A 16,153-nucleotide genomic window follows, 5' to 3' on the forward strand; every position below is an offset into this window, starting at 1 on the left:
CTCCTGCCGCAGATTACCCCCCATCGACCTGTACGCTCCCACAGAGTGGGTCTCCTCAGGGTACCGTCGGCCAGACAGTGCCGGCTGGCGACCCCAAGGGGGAGGGCCTTCTCTGTGGGAGCTCCCACCCTCTGGAATGAACTACCCCCAGAGATCAGGGTGATCCCTGATCTCCCTTCCTTCCGCCGCGCCCTTAAGATATGGTTATTCCAGCTTACGGGACTGGCCTAGGGGAAAATTTTTAGAGGGGGTTTTAAAATAATTTTAAATTTCTTAGACCAATTATTAATATTTGCCTTTTAATTAAGTTTTAATCTGTAGTTTGATATTTTGTATTTTTATCTGGTTGTTAGCCGCCCTGAGTCCGCAAGGAGAAGGGCGGGATATAAATATAAATATAAATAAATAAATAAATATAAATAAATTTCATTGAGGGCTTCATCAGCATTGTAGCACCCTCAGGGGGGCCGGGTAAGCGTGGCCCACTGGGTGGGCGTGGCTGCGGTAGTCATGGCTGACTGGGTGGGTGAGGCTGGGGTGGGTGTGGCCACCTCGATGTTGCTCATGGGGGGATGCCTTTGGGAGCCGGGCAGGGTTGGGGGAGATCCAGGGGGTCTCTTGTGGGTGGGGCAGTGGGCAGGAGGCTCGTCCTATGGGCTGAGGTGAGGTGAGGCAGGGTGCAGGGAGAGGGTGCCATTGCCATGGGGCAAGGCAAGGCGAGGCAGGGTCTGGGGCGGCTGCTGCCTGACACCTTTGGCCCCCGCACACAGAGGCCAGCAAGCGCATGGGGGCCGACGGTGTCCGTCAGCAGCCACAGCCTGCTGGTCCCTCAACCGGCGCACTCTGGGGCTCCACAGCCCACTGCAAATACCAGGCCAGCCCTCCAGCAGCAGGCAGAGGGGGGGGAGGGGGAGGCACGTGATGCAGACCATCGGACGCGCTTACTCCATCCCATCTGTTTTTGCTTGCAGTTGGAGAGCAGGTCGCTGCTGGTCATCTCCTCAGCCCCCTTGCAGATCTTGCCCTTGGCCCCTGAATGGAGCCTGTTCCCCTCATGCACCCGACACACCTTGGCCCCGCCTTGGGCTGCCGCCGCCAGCAGCTTACGCAGGTCCATTAGGCCGCCGCCACTGCCCGGAGCGCCTGGCCCACCCAGCACAAAGGAGGTGAAGCAGCCAGCTAGGAAGCTTGAATAGAGGTAGTAGAGCACTCCCACGCCCATCAAGCAAAAGGCCATCCTGAGCGGGGAAAGCTAGATCTCCATCAGCCCCATGACCACCCATCCCAGCCAGGATTGCATGCCTCCCCACCATCTCTTCTGGGCCTCGGCGGCTATGGCACCAATGGGGATCTGGCTTTCCTCGCTCGGGGTGGCCCTTTGCCTGCTGGCCCTGGGCGTGCCCTACCACATATACTCGGGGCTTCCAAGCCAACTTCTTCACCTCCTTTATGCTAGGCGGGCCTGCAGCTCTGGGCGGCAGACTAATGGACCTGCACGAGCAGCTGATAGCTGGCAGCCGACTTGCACGAGGGGAATGCGTTCCACTTATGGGTCAAGGGCAAGACCCATGAGGGGGCTGAGGAAATGACCAGTGGCAACCTGCTCTCCAATCAAAAAGAGATGGAACGGAGTAAGCATGTCTGGCGGTCCACATCACATGCCCCCACCGACTCCGCATGCTGCCAGTGCTGCCGCAGCATTGCTGCAGGAGGACCGGCCCAGTATTCACAGCGAGCTATGCAGCCCCTGCTGCTTGACAGCATTGGCCCCTGTGTGCTCACCGCCTCCTGTGTACATGCCTTGGGGGCCACCAGGCTGGGTGGGGCCAGGGCCAGGGCAGCAGGGGCCAGTCCCTCGCCATCCCTGGGGCATTCCTGCGGGCCAAATATTGGCCAATCGCGGGCCGAATCCGGGCCGTGGGCCTTGTATTTGACATGTCTGGACTAGAGGATCCAAAGTACTTTCCTGAAGGCAGAAGCTGATGGCAGAATGACTAAAACCGAATCATCCAGATGGACTAAAGTGTGTCAGGATTTTCAGCCTGATTTGGATTCTATTTAACTGACCTGAACCTATACATTACTTTGTTTTTTATTTTAAAAAAGTTGACTTAAATCTGGAGAAAAGGCACTTGGAGAGAAGACAGCCCAAGGTTTTAAACTAGAATATGTTCTTAATCTGGATTATAATTGGAACAATTTTTCTGCAGAAAATCTCTCCTTCACTTTCGGATCATTATCTGTACTGTATTGCAAACAAAAAATCACTCCCAAATCATTATTCTGTATTGCAAACAAAAATGTGTGTTTGTGGATGTGTGTGATTTTATTGCAGAAAAATGAAGCCTGAAAAGTTGATCCAAATAAAGCACATGTCTCGGATTAAGGAGCTATAATTTTTCATCCAATAAAATAAGAAACCAAGTTGTGCAAGTTCTTTAACATTCAAGAGGCAAATATAAGGAAGATTATAGTTCCTTCTTCTCTAGTTCTTCTTTAGTTTAATGAAGAGAAGGATGAGGAGTGACAGTGTTTCAGTATCTCAGGGGTTGCCATAAAGAAGAGGGAGTCAAGCTATTCTCCAAACCACCTGGAGGCAAGACAAGAAGCAATGGATGGAAACTAACCAAAGAGAGAAGCAACCTAGAACTAAGGAGAAATTTCCCAACAATTAGAACAATTAATCAGTGGAACAACCTGCCTCCAGAAGTTGTGAATATTCCAACAGATTTTAAGAAAAGATTGGACAACCATTTGTCTGAAATGGTATAAGGCAGGGCTTTTCAACCTTTTCACCGATTGTACCACTTTTAGGATATGGCAATATTTGCGTACCACCTAGCAAGGCGTCAAAAACTTGATACCCCCCCAAAAAACCCTGTTCAAAGTTGCAGTTGCACTGAAATGACTTATGACCATTTTTCACACTTATGACCATTGCAGCATGCCCAGGGTCATGTGATTTATATTTGGATGCTTGGCAATTGATTCATATTTATGATGGTCACAGTGTCGCAGGGTCACACGATCCCCTTTTGCAACCTTTTGACAAGCAAAGTCAATGGCAAGGCTGCTGGTGGTCAAGTGCTAAGGTGGGACTTCCTTCCCTCCCTCCCTCCTTCCCTGCCTCCCTCTTTCTCATTCCCATCTCCTTCTGAAGGAAGAATTTGAAACCCCCCCCCCCCATATTTTCACTCTTCCATATATTCATCAAACAAGGAAAAGCCTCCAGAGACAGAAAAGACAAGCCGCTGAGGGAACTAGCTTAAAAAGGCACGTTCCCCTTTAAGAATTAGCTACTGGCTAGAAAGGATAGTTAAGGAGCCGGCAGCCGGCACTTAAGGAAGAAAAAAAATGTAGTAAGTACTGGCTGTTAATAATAATAATAATAATAATAATAATAATAATAATAATAATAATAATAATAACAACAACAACAACAACAACAACAACAACAATAAAGTTGGAAGGGACCTTGGAGGTCATCTAGTCCAACCCCTGCTCAGTCAGGAAACCCTATACCATTTCAGACAAATGGCTGTCCAGTCTCTTCTTAAAAACTTCCAGTATTGGAGCATTCACCACTTCTGGAGGCAGGTTGTTCCACTGGTTAACTGTTCTAACTGTCAGGAAGTTTCTCCTTAGTTCTAGGTTGCTTCTCTCCTTGATTAGTTTCCATCCGTTGCTTCTTGTTGGCTAAGGCAGCCTCCACAAATGGCTCCATTCATAAGTAAAGAAATGCTACAAGCAAAATCCATTCAGGAGAAAAATACTTCAAAATCCCTTGCAGCAAAACTAGCAGAGCAATAGAAGCTAACATGAGACATCAGCCATCAGCCAAATAGAAATTGCCAAACACTCCTTAAGAACACAAAGCCCACATTGCACAAATCCCAGAACTTCAAAGTCACAAAAGCACATAAGAATCCTTCCACTCTCCATCTCCCTCCCTCCGTGCCTCACCTCCAGCCGATGCTGCCTTTCTTCATTGGTGCCTTTCTTCATTCCTCATGGAGGGCAACCCATCCCCTGCTGCGTTTCTTGCCTGTCTGTTGCTGCCAGCATGGATAGCTGCCACAGAAGTTGTAGATTGGCTCATGGTCGGCCTGCTTGATCTCCTCTCCTCTCTCCCCACCTTCCTCCTTCTTTCCCTTCGGTGCAGCTAGAGCTGACTCCGCCTCCACCCAAGGCTGCATCTTTTTTTCCTCTCTTCCTCTCCCGCCCAAACTTCCTCCTTTTATAGCCTCTCCTGTCTCCGCCCCCCTCTTCCTCCTTTCTCATCCGGGTGAGCCGGAAGTGAGCCTGGGCCTTTGCCTCGCCCCAGCCACTCTGCAGCTCCGGAGGACTCTCTCACAGTAAATCTTGCGCTGCTCTGGCTTGTGGCCTCCCCAACTACACTTGGCTGAGCAGGGCCGCGTACCACCTGCCATGTGCTAATGTACACAGGTGATATGCATACCACCAGTTGAAAAGCCCTGGTATAGGGTTTCCTGCCTGAGCAGGGGATTGGACTAGAAGATCTCTAAGGTCCCTTCCAACTTTATTAATATTGTTGACGATGATGTTGTTATTATTATTATTATTATATCAAAGAAATAGGGCGGGTCATTTTGGAGTATAAGTAGCCATTGCATCCAACAGCACATGTTTAAATTCCCTCCATGATCATATGAATGGATAAATGGTCTTTAGAAATCTTTCAAGGTGGTGACATTCCTTGTAAGGTCATGTAAGGAAGAAGATAATACCCTACCACTGCTTAAAAACTCCCAATAATTATACTGCTTTAAAAGCCTCATACAAGATTTCGTTAATTCCTATTGGAAACAGCTGATGAAAAGTTTCTTTAAATAAGTATTGTTAAAAAAATATGCACCTTAGCAAAAACATATCTTAATACTGTGCTACCCAGCCTCAAACCCCACAGCTAGCCCCAAAGGATACCACGATCAATGGTATTGGAATCCGCTAAGAGAGCAAGGAGGTATGCACTACTCTCACCCCTCTCTTGTCAGAGATTATCCACAAATGCAAGCAGAGCTGTTTCTGTCCAGGAGAATGTGACTCTGGGTGACATACAACCACAATTAAAACAATATAACAATCTTAATGTCACAGCAGAAAAGGCACGTCTTCTGGGTCCCCCCAGATGGAATTCCTTAGCAGATAGGACCTGTGCGTGCCCTTCCTGCTAGACCTGATAGGATGGGTAGATGTAATCAGAAAGAGGCATCATGCTGTAGATATATATGACTACCTTACTCCAAAGATAACTTGAAGAAGCGTACAGATCCCCGAGACGAAAAAGATGGTGCTGATCAGGTGACTTTGTGTCAGAGTGTCCTGCTCCAGACAAAGTGATTTGGAAAGGATGAGAGGAATTGCGACGAGACCTCCAAGTGCAGTCAGGTAATGCTAAGAAACAGAAGAGGGAAAAAATGTAGTTAAAAAGAGTCCTGATTACCAGTTGTAATGGTGGGTGCATACAACAATGCTATTTGTGTGGTGGTGCCTATATTATAGAAGACCATCTTAAAATATTATAAGCTCCTCCTCTTTTAAGCCTCAGATATGCTAGCACCAAACTTTTGATGTGATTTTTTTAAAAAATGTCTTCATACTTTGAGACTCCCTTTAGCTTGTTTTTGTTTTTACGATCAAGTTTACTGTTTAAATTAGTTTATTGCTTTAGCAAGCCTCAGTGCATTTCACTATAAAGGAAAATGAAGTTTAAATGCCTAAAAATTTAGAAAAAAAATAAAATAGAAGAGACACCTTAAACTATCATAGAACTCAAGGCCACACCGGTAGCTAGCATTCATTCTACCTGACCTTCCTTTTCTATTAAATTCCCCCAATTTGACAAATCCATGTGTTGTTGCAGTAACTGATGACAATGAAATCAGGAAACATATGTACCAGAAGTCCTATTTACAGAGAGATCAAAGTTCATATTTTTGTATCTCCATTTCCAAGCTATGCAATGGACTGAATGCTCCATGTCTTTTGGGTGGTATCTGTATCTTATCTTAGCAAAGAATAGATCTGACCACCTTCCAGAAGTCCTCTGACCATATGAAAACTAACTCAAATAAAGTTTAGCTAAGAAACTGATAGTTCAACTCAAATGGCAGAAAGTACTTTGAAGGTTTTCCTTCATATAAGATTTTGAACCACATGTTCAACTATTAATTATACCTGAACTAGCAGGATGCTTTGTATTAGGTAAATTCTGAAGTATCTCCCAACTGGAAGGTGACTCCTTGCAGAAATCTCTACATTGTGAATTTTCCTTTGGTTTTGAGCAGCTCACAAGGAATTAAGTTTAAACTAGGCCATACTGTGAAACGATAGGTGTTTTTCTTTTCATGTATGTTCCTGTGAATTGCTTCATAAGTTATTTGTAGCATTTAAATTAGGTAATTACTTCTGGAGTTCTTGGTGGAACTTCTGTTTGATTTTTGGAATATATTTACTCAATTGAAACCAGAGTTGATTTAATTCCTTTGCTAACTTGAATTGCTTACATTTAATCTATCCAAACAATTTAGTGTATTTTAGCAGGATTCCTTCTCCATAAAGTACACATTCTAAATCTGCTTAGGTTATGATTAACTAAGTTGGTGGTGTCTAGTGGCATGCTACCTCCAGAATGAGGAAGCTGTAGAATAGTAGAAACTCTAATCAGGAATCCCCTGTGTTCCAGTTTCAGCCTTCACACCCAGGTTAATGTGAAGAAGTGACTTATAACAGAAAACTGCTTCTTGAAAGAACTGGTTAATAATGCTTTCCCAGTATTTTGGATCTAGTAATATTTTCTACTTAAACAAGAAGAGACAGGTGAAGTATTGTCAAAGACCTCAGGCAATGGAGAGATAGAAGAGAAATCTCTATGCACAGTTATGAAAGGCATGGTAGTTGTCACACTTCATTGACCTAGACCAGGGGTAGGCAACCTTGGCTCCTTTATGACTCATGGACTTCAACTCCCAGAATTCCTGAGCCAGCATAGCTGGCTCAGGAATTCTGGGAGTTGAAGTCCATGAGTCATAAAAGAGCCAAGGTTGCCTACCCGACCTAGACAGAACTAGGAACTAGTTTCCCTTCTGGTGAAGATACATTGTCAAAAAGAAGAGGACAACAATTAATTAGAAGCAGCCTCAGAAATTCAAAAATGTTTATTTTCTAAAATATATTTATTAAATTTATGTTGTCCAACTCACTACTGAAGTGCCTGACAGGACTTTGCTCTAAGTTGAAAATAAAATCTCTGCTGCTATAAGTGTCATACTTGTAAGGAAAAATAAAAGACCCCCAGATTCTTTTATTTATTTATGTTTATTTTTACAAATTTGGGATAGAGGTTGAAAGCTGTGGACTGAAATCCAGGAGACCTTAAGTTTTAGTCCCATCTCCAGCATGATGCCAACGGGGTGACTTTGAGCCAGTTCCTTTATCTCAGTCCTAGGAAGAAGGCAGTGGCAAGCCACTCCTGAAAAACTTGCCCAAAAAACTGCAGGAAAGATAGATGGATGGATGGATGGATGGATGGATGGATGGATGGATGGACGGATGGACAGACAGACACAAACAGACAATTTGTCTGTCTGATAGACATCCTTATATTGTGTTAGCTGACTCACATTTTTATTTATCTTTTTGCACAATATATCCCTTCCAAGAATTCCCAGATAACTTGTTCTTTGAAGATTTACCTGAATTCCCAGGAAGATGCAAAGGTGCCATGGAGGTATATCTGTGACAGTGTATGCTAGCTTGTTACCACCTTGCTTGTTGAAGTCTTCTGGTTTTTCTTCATAGTCTAAAACTGCAGTACCATCTTCAGTGAAGTTACAATGTTTGCCATCATCAGTCTGCAGAAACAATGAATCTTCTCATATGAAGAAAATATATGCAGTTCAGGGTTGAACCAACATTAAGTGCTTCATTACCATATTAACAAACCAACTTCCCACAAGAGGAATAAGAACAGTATTCAAATGAACACAAACCCACTACAGCAACCCAGAACACCAGGAAAAGGAAAGAGGCCATCTATAGAACATATTCCGATAAAATGGGTGCCCACAGAACTTTATCCAAAAATGCCTGACTTCTCACCCAACTACAAGACTAATATAAGTTATAAAAAAACCCACTATCATACATCAAAAACATCTAAAAAACAACCACTACAACCACACAACAGCATTGTAGAACACACACCAATTAAAACTCTCCAAAACTTCTTAAAGAAATCAAAAGACTCAGAAGGAAAAACCAGGAATCATCTATAACACAGAGTGTAAAGTCTGTAACAACCACTATATAGACAGACAGGCAGAAGACTAGCAGAGCGTATCCATAAACACCAACTAGCAGTCAGAAGACATGATGAAAACTCCTTACTCTCTTAACGTATGGGTAAGCTCAACAACAATTTCAACTGGGAAACAGAGTAGTCTAGACCAAGATAAATCAAAACTGCCAGGGAATTCCTGAAAGCTTGGCATTCCGACAATAGACACATAGATCATTCAAAAGAGACAACAAAAATTTAAGAAGGAAATAAAAATGAAGGAGATAATTTTTTTTATTGTCTGTTAATTTTTTCAAAATTCAGAGAATTACAAATTTCAAATTATAACTAAATGACTATAGATGTAAATACATAAATAGCACAGAGTAGGAGAAGAAAGAGACAAAGAACATGCAAAAGGCTATAAACCTATTTCAAGATTTCTTTTGATGAGAAGTGATATAAAAAAACCCTCCAAACAAATAATGTGAAAGCCTCTTAAAATGTAACATTATATTTGTCACAATCTGTTCTATTTCAGGTAGACTGTGAATAGCAAGAAATAATACATTATCTTTTTTAAAAAATTGAGAAGGAAATTACAGTATATGATTCATAGTGAATTAATAATCTGACAAAAATAGGAGAAAGGGCACATATTAAAATGAATATCAGTCCTTTCTCCTACTTTTTTCAAAATAAAAAAGGGAAATATAAGCAGCAAATGTTACATCTTAGATTCAAATGTGTTAAATGCCATTCTATTAGATCTCAGGAGGAAGGAAAAGCATAGTTTTTACAATAAACTGATCAAGTGATCACACAAGACACCAGCTATTGCCCACATCATTCTTGCTCTTTGTTTTATATGACTGAAACTCTTTTATGCAGATATTTAATTTAAAATGAAAATATAAGCTTACAATAAAAGTGGGATTGTCTAATCCATTTGCTTCTTTTTCAGCATGTGTCATCTCCATTTCATGGAACATCCTTAAATAAAGCAGAGAGAAAGCAGAGATGAGGCACCAATCAGACTTCATGTTGGCATCCTGAATGTGTTGCAGGAATCCAAATTGCATTTCCGGGCATTCATGTGAAAGTAACTATAGAGTTATTCCCACTTCCCTAGCCTGCTGCAATCATTTAACTCATGTTCAGCAAAATTATATAACAGCATGTTTTTAAAACTTTATAATTTTTTTAATGATCCTGCTTGAGCAGAAATGAATCAGTAACTGAAAGGCGGCTTCTTTCTGCCAATCCCAGGGCTTTCCATGCAGATCTATTGAGCATTCTTTTCTATACAAAACAATGGTTTATACTGAATAGTGAGATTTGTCTATGTCTTAAACTATATATCATTATTACAGGTAGTCCTCAACTTATAACCATCTGTTTAGTGACCGTTTCAAAAGTACAATGGCACTAAAAAAAGTGACTCACAACCAGTCCTCGCATTATTTCCATTGTACCATTCCCATGGTCACCTGATCAAAGTTTGGATGCTTGACCTGTATTAGTGATGGTTGTAGCATCTCAGGGTCACATGATTGCCCTTTGAGAACTTCCCATACAGCTTCTGATAAGGAAAGTCAATGCACGAAGCCGGATTCACCTAATGACATTTAACAATTGCAGTGAGTCGTTTAACACAGGGGCGTCAAACTGCCGGCCCACAGGCCGACGCGTCACAAGGAAACTGCGTCCACCCATTGCCGGCAATGGGGAAAAAGTTCCGCTACGTCGCGCAACGTCACGTGACGTCATGAGTTTGACATGTCTGGTTTAACAATTGTGGCAAAAAAGGTCATAAAATTAGGCCCAAGTCATTTGCTTAACAACAGAAATTCTGGTCCCAATTGTGGTTGTAACTTGAGGACTACCTGTACAACTATGACTATTTTAAAAGGCACATTTGCCTAAATGAAAAAAGAAGAAGAAAATATTAAAAATTGCTTCCTTAATTAAATCCTATCTTTGCTGTACTAGGAATATTATATTGTATTGTCAGGCTAGTAAAGCTTCACTTTTACTATTATTGCCTTTTTATTGGCCTTCTATATGCTTATTAAATACTAATCTCTTTCTTCCTCTACCCCAAAAACCATGTAAATCCAATTCAGTTTAACCAACTAAAAATATATACCTGAGGATATATTGTAAAATTGCAATGTAATTGTAATGCAATGATTATAATGTAAATATAATTATAATTGTACTATTTGTTCCGGAGTTTTATTAACAATGCAAATGAATGTTTTATAGATAAATTAAAAGTAATTCTATTAGATGAATAGAAAAATTGTATTATTTTTATTTATTTATTACATTTATTTATACCCCATCTCATTATGGGGTTACTCTGGGCAGCTTACAACAATAAAATGTAAAAGTATAAATATTGTAAATATAATAATAGTAAAAGCAATGAAACAATAAAAAGCAATGAAAGTACAGCAATATGAATTAAAAGATGGCAGGGAAGGAGCAGAATGCATAGGGGGGAGGGGGGATCTGCTATTAGCCTAATAATCTCCTCCATGTGGTGCTCTCCCATTGGGTGCGGAGACCAAGTGATAGTGTCTTCAGGCTCTTGTGGAAGTCCTTACACAATAAGAATCCTTTCTGACCCAACACTGTGTAGATATTTTGGACTAAAATTCCCATCAATAGGTATTGTGGTTAAAGTTATAGCCAAATACATTCATATGACACTAGATTGGAAATTCAATACACATTACATTAATCCTGCAAAGATTCCCCTCCCCCCAAATTTTACTAGTTGACTATAGACTTTTAAAGTCCCAAAAGTTGTTTGTAACATTCAAAATTAAGCTATCTTGCTTGATGCTTTTGTCTTTACCACCTGTCAGCCCCCATTCTGCATGGACCAAAATAAGCTACTGTCATGCTTCAAAACACCTGAATATCACAGGATTACTGGAACCTAATATAAAGTAGTGTTAGATTTGTTCAGTAATATAAGAAGTCAGAATTCTTCACTTAAAAAACCCTCATCTGTGTTCTGAAACAAGTTAAACATAGTTCTGGCTAATAATGACAGGGACATCTTATATATAGCAATTGAAAGCATACTCAGCTATTCTCCTTTAATAGATATTTAATCACAGTTATGAAGACTCTACCTTGTGTATGAATCCAAAAGGACTGAAGATCACTTCTTCCATCTCCAAAGTTAAATATCACTCCTTCCTTATTTTTACAGGGTTATGGCATAGCTTCAGTACAGATTTTCTTTAAGCTCACTATTTATTAACCATGAATAATTCACTGTGTAACTAACATTTTTGATCAATAATTCTCTCAATTATTAATGGAAGCACACCATGCCTGGCATTACTGTCTTGCCATTTTGCTCCTGTATTAACTCAAGAACCTTTTTTTGGTTACTGTGTTCAGGCATCACATTAATCATAGGTTATTGTAACACAAACTAGCCTAGCTTCCCCCTCCACTCCAGCACAGCTGTATGTCAAAATGATTTGTTTGCCACTGGTTGTAACCTGCTATTCAATTTATTTCATCTACAATCAGCAAACCGATTACTTAAAAAATACGGATGATGTAAAAATTGAGTAATGAATGTTGCCTAGAGGCAGAAACCAACAACAGATAAAATAATTTTGCACCTGAAGTCTTAGCCAGGTAATCAATAGTCAAACCAGCCAGACAGGTTGTAAGCCCCAGCACTAGCAATCTCAGAATAAATACTCCACTCGGATATTTATATTATTTAACTGCTATTTGCCATTATTTCTGAGAAAAATAATAGAAGACGAACAGAAGAAAAAGCAGGAAAAGAAAAGGATGAGTAGGAGAGTGAATACAGTTTGAGTGCTTTGACCACTTGGCCATGTCACCCTAGTTTATTATGAGGAGACAAAAAAGGACACCCCATGATTCTAAAGTTCTATGGTTCTAAGAAGGTGATAATCACTTAAGACAAAATGAGATTCATTAGTTTCACTTTCAGATCTTTTTAGATCTATTAGGCTACGGGTGTCAAACTCGCCACGTCACGTGACGTGCTGCGATGTATCGCAACTCTTTTTGCATTGCCAGCAATGGGGTGGGTGCGGCTTCGGTATGATGAAACCGGCCCACGGGCCGGCAGTTTGACACCCCTATATTAGGCCTATCTTTCAAACCTGGGCAACTTGAGATATATAGATTTTATGCAGAGTTCTCAAGAACAGCAATGCAGTCTGAAGACTGGAATTCCTCTCAGTTTTGGGAGCTGAAACCCTCATGACTGGAAGTTTAGGAAAAGAGGGGCTAGCTAGACAGTGACAGTTCATCTCCATAACAAGGACATTTATTTTGGAGTACTACTAATTTCTCTGATAGATTATGAAAATTACTTCTACTGATAATATTGGGTAGTTTTAGGAGAAAATATATGTTAGAAAAAAATGAAAAGAATTTAAACAGAATTTTAATTTTCTATTATTTTAAGGATTTGTTAATTTTATTTTTATGGTTTATGTAAAACTATCATTTATTGTCAGGCCTTTTGAATACATTTCTAAAAGCGGTACATCAAGCAATATTAATATGAAGATAATGATAATCCATACCCTAGTTTCTACATATTGACAGATAATATGTGTATATAAAAATCTGTGTTCTCTGATAAGCAACAGACCTTGAGCTTTTCAGTTATTTTCCAGTCATTGAGGCAGCAGTTACAGTACTCAAAAGAAACCATTACAATATTACTTGTTGGGGAGGTGAAGAAGCCACAGGTGGCCAATATAATTATAACTGAGTAATTTATTGAGCAAGACCCAGCCTGAGTTTAAAATGTATCATAAATGTAAAACAGTTACTAACTGATAATTGCTTGGTTATAGACAAAGGTCCACTTAATCCCAAAGTACTTGGCTGGCTTACCATTTTGGTAACCAAAGGAAAAGAAAAAAATAGTCATAATACTGTTAGAATGGCAAAATTATAGGTGCAATCTTGAGTGAAGTGACAAAATGTGCCTAGGGAATATTAGGAAAAAGCACAATGTAGAATGCACAAAGGCAGAGAGTATATCGTACATAACAAGTTTCCAAGAGGGCGTGAATGGACACTTGTAACGGCTCTTGGGAGTATTAACATTAGTTTCTTTATCTATGTCTAGACTGCAGAGTGTCCTCTGATCCAGTAAAATTGCTGATCATAAATATCTTGGCCTTATACATTTTAGTGACATCTATTCCCTAATGTAACAAATATTGGTAGTCATGCAAAAAAAGAATAATACTTAATTATTATGAAGGTTCATCTAACTTATGAGGAGGAACTTGGTTTAAGCTCGGTGATGATAAGCAGTAGAATGTCATGTAGCAGTCATGAAAAATGGTGAGGAACCTTTCCTTGGTTGACAAAGGCACACAGAATATTAGGATAGCCCAGATCAATACATCACTAATTCAATGGTTGTTCATGTCTATTTAGTGAAACATCATCAAAGAAACTGGACATACAATTTAGTTACTAACCGAAGGCGGCTATGGTTTTCTGCAAGGATTGTTAGCTATAACTTAGAAATAGAACTGAAAGAAACCTTGGAAATAACCTAGACCAAACTCTTTCTCATTTCTTTGCAAAAAAATATAGTTTGGAGGTAAAAATTTAGAATAAATCATTAGATGAAAATGATGATTTTAAAATCATTTTTTCCACTGAAAGATATCTATTAAGTGGGATCAGTAGCTGAATTTAGAGTCGTTACATTAACATTTTTAGTGATATCTCAGTTTGGAGGTGCAGCATTTTCAACCCTGGAAGCATCTAATCTATTACAGGCAATTATTAAATCCTACAACCACAAAAATTCCTACAATTATTCTTCATAAAATTCTGCTGGTAGTGAATACATTTCATGATGGGACCTTAATGTTTGAAGAGAATAAATACTTAGATTTGTATTTTGCCAAGACAATGAGAAGTGATATTTAACACCAAACCCAAATCTTCAATAGTTCTTACATTATGTTTCATTCAAAACCAAAAAGAACATTTCAAATTGGACTCCACTGTGTTTATATAAAATTATATATATAACAACAGACTTCAATAAACTGATATTTTATTTGAGATGCAATAAAATTACAGTAATGCTGTATTTAAATACATATTTGTACAGTGATATAGTTTTTCTGTTTTTGGAAGAAAGTTGTTACATGCAGTCTCCTAAGTGTGAGACAGGCTTTAACATTTTCAGCTGTACATACTCTTTTTAAGTATGTTCTTGCTGTATTTCGAGAACAACAGTGGATCAACATGCCCTATTAATTTCTAAAAGATTTATTCTTCAGCAATAGAAGTATAACTATATGGACCTACTCAGTGGTCTACAGAAAACAATAAAATCTCACCTTCAAATACAGTTTGACTAAAATAAAATATAATGTATATCTGTTTAATAGCTGCTTCATATGTATTGGTTATAGTGAAGTTATGATTCACTAGATTGCCAAACTTATGCAAAGCCTCCACCACACTATACTTTGATTTTACACTTCTAAAGAACTTCTAATAAATGAATATTCTTATAGAGATAAATACTCAATATGTCAAAAACTGTCAAACACTACAAATGCACATTTCAAGGAAAAAGGCCAACAGATCCTTCCACAGAAATCCTAGGTAAATATAGCACATGTAGTTATCCTTCAGGCTATTCAGTTCAGGGTTCTTGGGTTTATTTTGGCAGCTATCTTTCAATAACAATCAGACTGAGGCCTTTCACTGAAAGAAAGTATGTGTGCATATATGATTTGTGTTCCACCTTTTGTATAGGAACATATTTACAAACATCTACAGTATTTTCCCTCAGAATAACAGCCCTTTGAGGTAGGTTGACTAAAAGAGACTGCCTGCCCCAGTCAGTCTGTGTGAATTATAACCCGGGTCTCCTGCTTCCACTAATCTAATTACTAAGCTATTTTTGCACTTACATGCACACTCCTTAGAGGAATTCAGCTCACATTTTATCCTCACTATAAGAAATATATAACATAGTGGAACAAAAGAAAATGATTGTAAAACTACATCAATGACTACAGAAACATCCAAACTAGAATAATCAAAACAAGACACACAGACCTAGAATAAATTTATGCTAGCTCAGCTGCTTAAACCATCAATCCCATGGTACAACTTACCGATGATGAGCTTCAGACTTCTGAAAATTCTTTGCTTTCTGTATTAAAACTGTTGCTCCAATATCACTAAAGTCAGTTTGTACGCTATGAACAGGAAGAAAATTAAAATAACTGGGGGGGGGAGTTAAAGTTTAACAAATTCTGATAATTTTGTTGCATTCTAATCATGATTATGAGGAAGAAAGATTATTTTATACAATAAGATTGCATAAGAAATTACCAATAGTGAAAAGAGCAGATTATGTGATAATTGGAGTCAAATTAATAATGGTAACAAGCAAAAATGAACACTAGAATATAATAGAAATGTGCCAACAATGAGACAAAATGCAAAGGTTACAACTACAGAACTAGAGATACACCTTGGAAGTAATATGATAAGGTTTCATTATCACTCGTAAAACTAAGACTGGCATTGCTTGCATATTCTTTTATAGACCAGTGATGAAGAGAGTCACCATTTAAAGCACAGCCCAAGGCCACCTTGCCCAGCCCTCAAATAAGTCTCTGATAAAGCCTGGAGACTGTTTTCAAAGGTTTCTACCAAGTAGCCCCTTTCAAGTAATGGCCAAGTTTCAGGTGCTGGGCAGCAGTGAGAGTTCTGCAGTTATTTATATCTCTGTTTCCTTCCTCTGTTTTGTTATTCTTAACAGTGAATATAAGACAATCC

The 16,153-nt window shown here is 39.5% G+C and overlaps 1 protein-coding gene across 1 annotated transcript in view; it reads right to left on the reverse strand.

Annotated features, from left to right (window-relative positions):
• The window catches only part of LOC107286151 (solute carrier family 23 member 1-like), a 34,481-nt gene extending 18,985 nt beyond the window's left edge, over positions 1 to 15,496 (reverse strand). Inside the window, exons 1-4 of the mRNA XM_015814450.1 lie at positions 15,484 to 15,496; positions 9,223 to 9,292; positions 7,716 to 7,874; positions 5,258 to 5,415 (exon numbers count right to left, since the gene is read on the reverse strand). Coding sequence (XP_015669936.1) covers positions 5,258 to 5,415; positions 7,716 to 7,874; positions 9,223 to 9,291 — 386 coding nt within the window. The 5' untranslated portion in view covers position 9,292; positions 15,484 to 15,496. The remainder of the gene's footprint in view (positions 1 to 5,257; positions 5,416 to 7,715; positions 7,875 to 9,222; positions 9,293 to 15,483) is intronic.
• Positions 15,497 to 16,153: the final 657 nt, after the last annotated feature.

Source organism: Protobothrops mucrosquamatus, unplaced genomic scaffold, assembly GCF_001527695.2.
Source record: "Protobothrops mucrosquamatus isolate PMUCROS unplaced genomic scaffold, P.Mucros_1.0 scaffold251, whole genome shotgun sequence".
NCBI lineage: Eukaryota > Metazoa > Chordata > Lepidosauria > Squamata > Viperidae > Protobothrops > Protobothrops mucrosquamatus.